Source organism: Coturnix japonica, chromosome Z (assembly GCF_001577835.2).
Source record: "Coturnix japonica isolate 7356 chromosome Z, Coturnix japonica 2.1, whole genome shotgun sequence".
Classification (NCBI taxonomy): Eukaryota; Metazoa; Chordata; class Aves; order Galliformes; family Phasianidae; genus Coturnix; species Coturnix japonica.
In genome coordinates, this window is record NC_029547.1 from 6471678 (window position 1) to 6484605 (window position 12928).

A 12928-nucleotide genomic window follows, 5' to 3' on the forward strand; every position below is an offset into this window, starting at 1 on the left:
ATGGTCCTTTAAGGCCCCTGCTAGCACCGCGTCCCTCTAATCTGGCTATGCTGTCCCATACCTTATCATGGGAAGGCTCACTATCTCTCCCATACCCCATGAGACCTAGTTCAAAGCCCTCCCAATGAGTCCCACCCCTGTTTTTTAACATGGTGCCCCAGATGTTCTCATACAAGGATCTTTTAAAATGGTGTCATACGCTATCCCATTTCTGTTGGAAACGCCCCTCCTGATCCATTTTTGTACTTCACTGGCCTTTTTTTTCATGATTAAATCACATCCGTGGGACATAGTCATTCTATGATTAAGTAGTATATTAATGATTTACTACTACACTAGTACTCATCTATATTATATTGCTTACTAAAATGAAAACACTGAGATTGTTTATTGATCTGCTTTAAAAAAAAAAAAAAAAAAAAAAAAAAAAAAAAAAGTCTTATAGCTCAAAGAGAAGTAAATAGAGAAATTATACTTTGGAGTTTCCTCAGACTAGTGGGTTACCATATCCAACAGATGTCAATTGGACCAAGCAGCTCATGGTAAAGTTAAAAAAAATCACTTCTGGCCGCTTACACTGCTTTGAATCATTAGAAGTTACTTATTTCTCAGACTGTGCTTGATAGTGATAGCAAAGTCAGCTACCTATTGCAGCCACAATACAGACTGAGATGCTTACCTGATGGCATACAGCTCTAAAAACTGTGACCTGACATAGAAACAAACAAACATGCACTGAAAATTTCCTTTTAAAACAGGGATTTTATGTGAATGTGACAGCACCACTGAACACTGACTTAACCACGGTGTTTATTGAGCAGATTTAACACTTTTTATGTGTTTGCAAATTCAGGAAATAAACAGACATAACTAAATTTAAACCAGACAGAAATCACTGCTTCTCTAAGAGGTGAACAGCTCTTTTTCAATCATTCAGCAAGATGAATGCTCTGATATCTAATATCCAGGGGGAAAGACATTGGCAAGACCTTGCAAGCTCTGTACTTTTGTTAAGTCAGATACCAACTTCTCCTGTCATCATACAGCTTCCACTGGCAAATAAATCCTAGCTTATATTTTACCAATCAAAAGAAACAAATTGAACTTATCTTTTGGAAGTCTGCCTCTGTAAAAGTTTGTTAGAATCACTTTGGAAATGTCTGACCAGAGTTGCTGCCATCAGTATCACTTTGACACTGTGAGGTGTGTTTTCAGAGGCTTACATCTATTTGTGTTGCCTGGCCATCTCAGCCCTTCTGCATCTAAAGCTGGTGTATAAATTTAGCCTTCCTCTCAGAGACATTACTTTCTCAGAAAGGATGCAAGACATAGATGCAGATTAAAGGAGCACAAAGTTAAAAAGAAAAAAAGGATTAACGAGGCATTGATCAAACTGAAGGGCACGTAGTTACATAAAGAGACAAAGCCTGACATTATTGACAGACAACTAAAGATACTTGAATATTGTTTTGTTTCGAACTTGTGTGTTCCAGAAGCAACACATAAGCTTTTCTGCACTTAAAGGTGATAATGTATCACTTCAGTTAAATTATAATACTTCCCTCTGTCAGTCCTTAGATATCATCATAGAATCATAGAATCACAAGGTTGGAAAGGACCTACAAGATCACATAGCCCAACCATCCTCCCATTACTGTAGCTACAACAATCCACTAAACCAAACCTCATAGCTCCTCATCCAGACACCTCCTGAACGCTGCCAGAGACGGTGACTCCACCACCTCCTTGTGCAGCCATTCCAGTGCCTGACCACTCTCTGAGAGAAAAAGTTTTTCCTTATATCTAATCTAAACCTCCTCTGGTACAACTTGCAGCCGTTTCCTCAGGTCCTGCTTGTTGCATGGGAGAAGAGGCCAAACCCCACCTCATCACAGCCTCCCTTCAGGAAGTTGTAGAGAGCAATGAGGTCTCCCCTGAGCCTCCTCTTCTCCAGGCTAAACAATCGCAGCTCCCTGAGCTGCTCCTTGTAAGACTTGTGCTCCAGACCCCTCATCAGTTTCATTGCCCTTCTCTGGACACATTCCAGGGCCTCAATGTCTTTCTAGTAGAGAGGAGCCCAAAACTGAACACAGTACTCAAGATGCGGCCTCATCAGTGCTGAGTTCAGGGGGATGATTAGCAATTAGCAATTTGCTGTGTTGAACCTCATTAGATTCAACTGGGCCCACCTTTCAAATCTGTTGAGGTCCCTCAGAATGGCATCCCTTCTTTCCACTGTGTCAACCACACCACTCAGCCTGATGTCATCAGCAAACTTGCTGAGGGTGCACAAAATTCCATCATCGTGTCACTGGTAAAGATGTTAATGAGCACTGGTCCCAAGATGTCAGAACAGACAGATGGAGGCAGGAACCACAAACTGAAACTCAACGGGTCCAAAAGCCAGAAGAAATTAGGCAGTGTGGAAGGATTATATAGTCACAAGTCCACCCACTGCACAAGAAAATGTTGAGTTGCTCTTATTGAAAGAGTAAAGATGAGGAGATGGCAGGGAAAACAAAAAAGTGGCAGTGTGACTTTCTGCAGAGCCCTGTGGACAACTGGCCTTTGAGGGAGGGTTTCAGAGGAGTGACAGTGACAAGCTCTGAATGTGCAGCAGAGATGCTGATTTGGATAATTTATTTTGAAGGGAGGATGTGAATACTGAGCAGCCAAAGAAGATTTTACAGTATACAAGGTGCAGGATGAAGGGCTATGTGGCATTCTAAATGCTGACACACTACTGGTATGTTTTTTGCTGCCAAGGAGAAAGAAGCTGCAATCGTTGTCAGCAGCTCCAGTGCGTATGGGAAGGAGAATGACCCTGAGGTTACAAGTCTGAGTGACAGAGAGGATGCACTGTTATCAAAATCAGAAGTGAAGAGAGATTCTGAAGAAAAAAAGTAAGGAGTTCTGTTTTGGCCAGATTAGGAATGATCTGAAGGCAAAACAACCAGGATTATGTGTCAGGGAGGCAGTCAGATATGCAAGACCAGACAGAACAGAGCAGAGGTTTTAAGAGTTATTGGCAGAGAGATGATAGCCAAATCCGTGTAACTGGATGTTGTCATCCGGGGATATGGGTACGGAAATCTCCAAGCAAATCAAGGAATGACTAAATCCCTTCCCTGCCACCTCACACAAGTTCGTACCTAGATCCAAAAGAAATTATCTAAAATGGTGCTGCAAAAACATGCACTAAAAAAACTGTCTCTCCATAAAATCTAAAGATCATACTGTTTCTAAAATTAGGGCAACCGCTAAATGAAAGTTAACCCGAACAATAACTTTAGCTAAACTTCAGGTCACATGCATTTAATATAATGAGATGAAGAATATGAAAAGGCCATTCATAATGGAATTCATCGAGTTAGGAATGCCATGCTTAGCTGCCTTATAACATATAATTAATGATCCTATAAAAATCCAGCAGTACGAACTCTCCCGGCTGCCCACAGAACTGTTCTTTATGCTGGGTAGGGCAAAGCAAGCATCTGCTTCCACAAATACTGCCCTTTGAGAAGCTGAAAAGCTTTTTTTCCCCTGCTCCATCAGGGACCACATTGCCATTTCCACGACACGCTGAGCTTTGAACCGTTACCCAAATCAGACTCTAGCATTTGGCAACCCAGTACACATCTGTCATGATAGACTGGTTGTTGGTGAAATGTTAAAGAAAAAGTCATTAACTCTTTTCCATTGCTCCTACTACCCCACCTTCCTCTACATCATTTATAATCCCTACTAAACCCATCCTCTGTTTATAGTCTTTTAACACAACAGAGGAATATGTACTGTCTGGAGATCTGCTTTACTTTACACCACTCTCAACCATTTGCTACAACAAAAGACGTTCTCTCTCCATCAAAAGGCCGGATCCCTCCTGAAGCCTTGATGATCAGATTCAAGGTTAAAGGATTAAGGCCTGAAGCATTGAGTACCAGAGGAAAGGAAGCCAAATATCAAAAGAAACACAAAAATCAATCCTCTTCACCGCAGGAGCAGTGTGAAGAACAAATCAGCCGAGCTGAATCTAAAGTTTTCTCTGCGTGGTTCTCAAAAATTAGCACTGTTACAAACGTAATGGGTACTTCTGCAAAGCCTCAGCACCTATGCAATGCTGCAGAGTTCAGCTCAACCACCAGCACGGTCCAGAAAGTTTTATGTCAGAGTAATTTAGCTGCAAAAACACCAAGTCCACTTCAGAGAAGGCAAGAGCTAGAGAGGAGCACAAGCACGCATGCCGTTATCTTTATATGTAGTCTGTATATCTGCAAGTGACAGAAACTAATATTTACTAGAGTTTGCCTTTTGCTTCAATTCTCTGTGTGCTGAAGCACAGCCAAGGTCACCAGAGGGGTGGAGGAGCAGGTTTAGCTTAGTGCAGCTGCAATCACGACCAGAACAGCACGGTACAGAGGATTTCTTGCTTAACTTTGTAATACCAATAGCTTTTGTTCTTAGTCCTGCCCCATCAGTTCTGATATAAGCCTTTAAATGGAGTGAAAGTTGTTCGGGTGGGTTTAAAATCTCCTAATTTAAAACTACACTCCAGAACATTTTGCTCCGCAAGATTTTTCTTCACTTTTCCAACTCACAAATTTCTGGGACATACGAGTGTATAGATTAACATATGAATATGTAGAATAAACATAATTTTCTCTTCATCCAAGACTACACTTAAAAATAAAAAAGTAACTAAACGGTATGTCTGAAAAGGCAATCCGCTCCGCTTTATAAAAATAGGTTTCGGATTTTCAGAATTCAATTCAGGCAGCAAACTAACACTGTGTACATTTCCCTGTAAAGGAGGCATCTGCAAATGACTTGCAAAAATGTCTCTCACTGTCTGCAAGTGTTGGCAAGGAACAAACTCCTTCAGGAGATACATGAATTTTAAATATTTTAACCTAGAGAAAAAGAAAAATATCCTGGCGCTTTCAGTTCTGATACGTGATATTACAGAACCATGCCCATCCGAAAGACTGGCAGAAAATGCAAGATTCGTGAGCATATCAATGTAGTCAAGTCTCAGCAAGCTTGTTTTCACTGACTGCCATCCCATCCTAATAGGTGTTTGTAACACCAGAATTCTCGTGCTTTTTGAAGACCTCAGCTATGGGTTACCTCCACCTGCCTAAGAAAACTACAAGGGCTGCTCCAAAAGTAATGCCTCCTATGTTATGTTAGCCCGTGACGTCAGAGGCAGATGGTGGTGGTATGGCAGATTGTTAACCAGTGTTTTGTAGCTGAGAGTTTTCTCCATCAAATAGTGTTATTGTGCACTTTGTTGTAGTTTCCACAGAACTAAGCAGGTCGCATTTCTTTTGGACCATCCTACTTACAGTAGCAGCTCCCATTTACATATTATGCCTTGGTCTTGTGCTGAAGGCTACTTTCAGACTGTAATGGTAAGGACATAATGTGTGTGCAGTATATGTGATCATGAGAACAGAATCAGCATAATTTGGGTAAATGTAAGACAGATTCAACCTATTGTCACAGTTCAGAGTAAAGCTGAACATTAGATTAGTGAAGCAACCAGGTCAGAGGAAATGAGCTCCTCACTCCCCAGTTCAACAAAGACCATTAAATGCCTTAGAAGTATATACAAATATAACCATGCATACAGATATATAAAAATTCCCCTCATTTATCAATAAGCTTTTAATCACTGTATCAGAACATAAGCCTTCACCCTGAACAATAAAACGTACTATCTTCAGTGCCTGTATGAGGCACTAAAGAAGAAAAAATACATATCCAGCTTAGAATACACGCTTCTGTTATGGCACAATTGATTCCAGCAGGCATCAGTTGGAGAGCTGTTCATCCTATACATAGCCAGGCAATTCCACCAGAGAAAGGGAATTGATATCCACAATAATTCAGCATTTGCACTACTGGCAGATTGGTATGCAACTTCTCTACTGGTCAAGCAAGTGTTTGCTCTGCAAATATCCCACCTAAAAATGATACAAACTTCAGCATAAAACAATCTGGAACAAGAAAGTAACTAAGGTATTAAAAGGAATGCTAACAAGTGAAGAAGCAGTTTCCAAACGCAGAGACTTTATTGGCCATTTGCAAGCACAGTTGATTTCAGTCCGATTTAATGCACCATTCTGTTGAAGCAGTAAAGATTTAAAAAAAATAAATAAATCCAACTAATTGTGTTCATCACATTCATAAATGTTGGCTGAATACTACTTAGTTGCACCCCAAGAGACTGAGGATGATCAGAGATGAGCTGAAGGAAGATCTTGGCCAACAACCATTTCTGGCACTGAGGACAGGTTCTCCTCCAGAGTTCCCAGGAGGTGATACACACCATCACAAAGAACTGGCAAGAAACTCCAAACATGAAACAAAAAGAAGATTCATTTTGCCACCATGAGCACCAGTTCCCTTCAGCAACTGGAGCAGTGGGGACAGCACAAGTCGGGTCAGAGGTGGCAGAGCCTCGTGGTTGTGTTTAATTTTTATTTTATTTTTAAATGCACTGTGAGAAGATGGTGCAAAGGAAACAGCATGTGCCTGGAACAGCAGGGGGAGCTGTGAGTCTGTGTTCCCCTGCATTTATCTTTAATTGCACTGACCGTGTGGACAAAAACACAGAGGTGTGTTTGTGCACCGCCACAGAAAGATGATGCTTGTATGTCTAACAAGCTGCAGAAAATAACACCAACCATCCAACCAACCCAAAAAACCCAGTACATAACAAAGCACTAAGCAAGGAGCAAAAGATAACTGTCACCTTCTCTTACAAGATAATAAAAATAGTTACATCATAAACATAAAAATCTTCTGAAAGACCCTTGATGGCATTCCTTCCTGGAACTATCACCATAGCAATGAGCATTCAAATAGAGGCAAAGGACTACTGAGTTCCATGTTTGTCATTTTCAACTAACTAAAAATATAAGCTGGAGAAAATCCACGCGGGTGATAAAAAACGAAGCATGCAAACATAAAAAGACTTCAGTGAAATTAAAGGTGGCAAATTACACCAGCAAACCTTTAATACTCAGGGAAAGAAATCCTCTAACCAGGTAGTATACATTGAAAGAGTGCCTGCAGATAACCGTAAGCCCCTCCGATAGCTGCTGTATCCAACAATTCCTATTTATAACGCTTTGCACAGGTCAGTGTCGAGGTGCAGAAGCAGTATTGTGTGAAATCCGAGGAACGGACGCACGTTAGAGAGAAGGCAGTCAGAGCTGCACCGGCAGAGCCGTATAGGAAGCCTGAGAATTGGATAAGCAGGGAACATTGTCGATGGAGATTTAGGCACACAGCACAAGTCTGGCGAGGGGGACCTGCAAAGCAGCAAACCATATCTTCTCGAGTTTGTGCTGTTGAATACATCTTATTTCCACAGTGCTCTGATCGAAAGTTGAGAATAAATAAAGGAGAGAAGAGCAGCTTGTTTTAAAATTCCTCTCCCAGATGCAGGCATCAGGAGCACACACAAAAGCAGGTGCTGGGGGGTATTGATCATACTGAATACGTGTGGAGTGGGTACTTGAGCATGTACCGAGCATCTGCGCCTGGGAGATGGAAAGTGTTTTGTAAAAGGCTGTTTTATGCTAAACAAATGCATCAGGTTACGTTTTTACTTTGAATTTTTTAAAGCATCTTGCACACCGGGGCAAAAGAAATTACACAGAGAATCAGACAACTTACCATTAATTGTAAACGTTACTATCTCCACAGCTGAAAATTAGCTGTGGACTCACTTAGGAGCACTCTACCAAAAAAACATTCTCAATAAAGCCTGCTTTGACTGCTGTGCCTATCTGCATCTGAAGACTCTTCAGGTCCCAGGCACAGGCCCAGCTGTAGGGAGGGCAATGGGACAGACACAATTCTTCCCAACAGCTCCTCAGCAATCACAGCGGAGAAAAAACACAGCAGTGCAAATTCATACTGGGACAGTCCAAAAAGAGGGAGAAGGGCAACACTTGATGACTTTGGCAATTAATGAAGAAAACACAATGGGACAACTAGCAGAGAAAATGGGGTTATAGTTTGTAGTACTCCCTGAGGCAGAAGCTTTCCTTTTCACAAATGCACTGTAACCAAAAACTGCAACAGAAATCAAACTCTGCACCGTACTTGCTCCTGAAATCTTTTTTGCTTTTTTCAAGCAGGGAAAAAATTAATCCCTACAGGAGATGACAAGATGCCTTTTAAAGTACATATCTCATTTCTGACTACAATTACCTTTCAATAGCCTGGCACAGCTGCATGCTCCTATTTGGTTTTTGTTTTTCATTAAGGGCTCCTCTATTATTTGTACCCATCCTATAGCATTTATGCCTGGCAGTGATGTGCATTCCCTTGCTTACAACTCTTCCCACAGATAGCAGAGAATAAATTGCAATTAAATTTTCGTAATTGTAGATAATTACCTCAAAATGAGCTGTTAATTATAAAAAAAAAAAAAAAAAAAAAAAAAAAAAACAACAAAAAAAACCCAACCTATGTTTTTCAGTTCTTGATTATATTATTTATTTTACATCTAAACTCCAATATCTCACTTCAGTAACTTTAGTATTTTAAGGGGCTTTCTTCTCTCCCTTTCAAGTATCAAGAGATTTTTAAACTAAGTTTTGCTTATTTTAAGACTGAAATCAAGTTTCATGCTGTGAGGTTTGCTAGAGGAGCTTTGTGTGTGAACAGGAAGTCAGAGAGGGTTTGTGTTCCATTATAGGTCTGATAGTATTTGCTATAAAAACGAACCATTTGGCAGATCCATTAAAGGAAGGAAAAATAAGAAGAGACTGTTAAAAAACAATGAGTACACTCCTACCATCTCTACCTCTTCTCTTAGCCCTAGTCGCACACTTGCACACTCACTCTCTATACTGAAGAAAACATCACTTACATATTCAAATGCATAAAAAAGACGAATGAACTTGTCTTTGTCAGCCTCTTTCAGCCTAACATTAGGGTAAATTATTTAGAGAGCATTCATCTGGTAACCTTTGCAAAACCAAAGATGGCATATAGGAAGAAAAACTTCCAAGTGTTATACTGCCAAACTTAGGAACCAGCTGGCATGCCAACCTAAGACTGCATGGGCACATTAACCTTGAAAAATTACAGTAAATTAAACCAGGGGACTGAAGAGAGGGAGCTTTCTGAAAGCTGGAACTCTCATTCTGTAAACATCACAGGTTTTTCTCATTTTATGTGCTAGGCTATGAAGATTTTTGCATTTGTTGGTAATCTGTTGCCAAGAAGCCTTGCCGATGTTCTAGGTTACATCTTTCCTTCAGTGGTTTAATGCTACTGCATATTAATATCATGACTCTATATCTCTTTTCTTAAGAGTAATCACACTTTGATCGCTTCAGTCTGTACAAAAACAAAACAAAAAGCATCAAAATACAATGAGGGATATGTCAGTTACTCATAGCAACAAAACATCTGCTTTTGCAATGAAGCACTCCAAAGAAATTAGCAACTTCTTTTCTTCTAGGAAAAGTAGTGTTACCTATTGTTTGACTTCCCTTTTCAATGAAGTGGGGTCTCAATAGAAAAACATTATCAATTAAGGTTAAAAAAACACAAAAATAAAGTACTGAACCCTTAGTTTGTAAATAAATACACATTTCTTATGTTACAATCATACCAGAAGAGGAGAGAAGGGCTTATTATTTTCAAGATTTCTCTTGTCATTAAAGAGAGGGCCACTCAAAGGTCAGTTTCTCCTCATGTGCACCAAAAAGAAAGCTGGGGTCAAAAGAACAGATACAGTTCAAACACAGAACACAATGCTGTTTATTTTTGAGAGTGGGAGGAAAAACTTGTCAAGTCCACAGTTTTAATTTGTTGTTTTTCTAACAGGCCTGACTCTTCACCCAGCGAAAGCACAAAATATAGCTGGACGGAACGCAAAAAAAAAAAAAAAAAAAATAGTCATATGTTCATTAAAGTTTTAAATAGCTTGCAGAATGGAGATAAAGGGCTAAATATTAGCTTAACTCTACTTCCAGTTATTTTAGCACTGATTATAATGGAGCAGAGGTGCAACACTGTGTTGTTTTAAAAAGAAGCAACTATCACCAGTGGAAACATATCATTTCTATCTCAGAGGTAAAGGCTGACGTACTTTTTACATCAAGTTCGGGCTAGGTTATTGTCCTGAAGGTGGGATGCACACAGTCTGAGACTGCTACAGAGATCAACCCCTAAACTCTGGGTAATGATAATTCAACATTTACCCCATAAAACTCAACAGCCAAGAATTTTTATTTATTTATTTATGGGGAAAAAGAGTTCTTAATCTGAAACAAACACATGAACAGATACACTTGGCAGCCAGTATTACACTGTCAAGAAGATGCACTGACACTATGAAGTACTTAGAAGTGAAGAAAAAAATTACCTTAGCCCCATGCTGTTGCCGTTCATCATCAGAGCAAGTTCTCCAGGTGTTCCATCAGTGAGAACATCTCCTGAACCTGACACGTGGCCTTTAAACCTGAAAAAGCAGAGGTAGCTGTTTATGCAGCTGGTCCTATCACCATAACAGAAATTCACCACAAATAGGGTATGTTTTGTGGCTACAAGCAAAGCACTTAATCATGTTTAATGGAGAAGTTTTCACAACTATTTTCATGCTTTCAAATGTACTTTTTGTTTTGGAAGGCTGACTGATGTACAGTGCTTTTCCTTCCGTAGATTTCCACTGGGAAAAAGGTTAGAAAAATTTCATTTACTGCTTTCAAACTATCTGCCTTCTTGAGAAAATGGTCAGTGTCCCATAACAAACGTTCCTCGTTGGCTATGAATATGGCTTCATCAACACCCGAACTCAAAGATATCACATAAGCTGCTCAAAACATAGAATGTTTGCAGTGGTTGTGTCTTCTGAAACTATGTGTACAGAGATAATCCTCAATTTTTAATGCATTATCCCAACTTCTTCTATCCAGTGAAGAGTGAAAAAGGTCAGTAATAGAGGCATTTTTCCCTCTTAAATAAAATTGTTGTTTCTGGGATTTACTTACCCAGATTTCTCCACGTAACCAAGAAAGTATATTTTACCATTTTTGAAACTTTTATACATTCTGGGATGGTTGACTAATCATAGAATTACAAAGTCACCAAGGTTGGAAGGGTCACCCAAGATCATTCATCCCGTCTATCACCAATATTTCGCTACTAAACCATGTCCCTTCGTACAACGTAAAAACAATATTGGACATCCCCAAGGACAGTGACTCCAACACCTCCCTGCGCAGCCCATTCCAGAATCCGACCACTCTATCAGTGAAGAAGCTTTTCCCAGCCTAGAACCTGAATATCCCCTGGTACAACTTGAAGCCACTGAAATCAGTCACTGATCTGCCTCTTTCCCTGCCAACCCACCATTTTTGATAGCTGAGCAACTACTTCACATCCAGAGAAACTGCAGACTGAAGGTACTATGAACAGTTGAGCCTAAATAGAGAAATGTGGGAAATTAAGATGAAGTTAGGAAGCACTGTTGTCCAAAAAAAAAAAGGATCGGTTCATATTCATACTTCTCATAAGAGAAGAAGAGTTAATTATTACAAATGGTCAGACCTTTCATCTGAATGACGGTACTATCGGTACTTTCAGCAGCTCAAACTGGGCCTCAACCAGCATTCCACCCATGCAGAAGGACAGACAAAAACAAACACAACCTGGAAATGGATTCTTATTATATATATATTTAAGTGCCATGATGTTAAGAAATGCACTAGGTTAGAGTCTCCTGCCAAAGAAGCAAAGGTATTCGAGCTTAGCTAAACAAATTTCCACTGTTTGTGTAGTACACAAAATTACCCTGTTATAAAGTGCAAAAGAATTATACAGACAAAACTGAAATAGAATCTCGTAATGCTTATGAGATTTGTCTGTAAATATCAACCATTTCATTCTAAAAAGACTGAGTATTTTTTAAAAGCAAGCACACTGAAGTCTAATTGAGCTTCATATGGTCAAAATGGCAAATGTGCATTCACCTTCACCTCTGAAGAGATCACAAAACAGATTCAGTGCTCATAATGATCATATGATCTTTTTCAGAGCATTTTTTCCTTCTGTTTTTTTTTTAAGTAACCAGAGCTCTGTGAACCACCTTCATTTTCAGCCAAAAAAAAAAAAAAAAAAAAGAGGCTAAAACAGGCACGATGGTATTAACAAGCACAACATTACAGAGATATGTAAGGTCTAGTTATTTCCCTGGGCAGATGAGGCCTCAAATAAGTCTGAAAATTATCTTTTTGAAACAAAACTCCAAAAGACTTAGGCTGTACATCCTTCATATTCTACTTGTTTTTCTTTAGAGGTCTGCATGCATAGAATTAAGGCATTTGATGATTAAGAATCCATCTGTTCCTGCTTCTTTTTTGCCTTAAGTTATAATTCTTTGTTTGTAGCCTCAGCCATTTTCAACTCACACAATTATGACTGACTTTGATAAAACAGACATTTTAAGGCCTAAATAAACATACTCTTTTCAGTGTAAGACAGGGCCCAAGAAGTCAAACAAAAGATCATCTGAGTTACAGTATTCTCTTTTAGAGTTTGAAGATTAACCAGAGGGCTGTTAATAAGCAGAGAAAGTGATATGTTCCTCTGTGGTGGTTATAATGCATGCAAGCAGGAAGTGGGTCAGGTATTACAGACACTTGTGGGATGCTGTCAGCAGTTCCCACATTAAAGCAATATTGAAATAAAACTTCTTGTGAAACCTTCCTATTGTTTTTTCTTAAAGACTGACAGATTCCTCCCATTGCTTTAGCCTCCTATGTCTGAAATGCTCACACTCAATTGAGTTATACCAGCTAGTCTAACTCTTTGCTCTGTGGCTTTAACCCAATCCCCTTCTTGGTTTAATGATACCAATAAATCAGTTTATCCGTATTGCCAGAGTCCCCATTTAAAT

The 12928-nt window shown here is 39.6% G+C and overlaps 1 protein-coding gene across 3 annotated transcripts in view; it reads right to left on the reverse strand.

Moving 5' to 3' along the window:
- KIAA1328 (KIAA1328 ortholog) overlaps positions 1 to 12928 on the reverse strand; it is a 172192-nt gene that overhangs the window by 41771 nt on the left and 117493 nt on the right. For all 3 annotated transcript variants that reach the window (XM_015848262.1, XM_015848261.2, XM_032441150.1), the window contains one exon: positions 10397 to 10492. In XM_015848262.1, coding sequence (XP_015703748.1) covers positions 10397 to 10492 — 96 coding nt within the window. The remainder of the gene's footprint in view (positions 1 to 10396; positions 10493 to 12928) is intronic.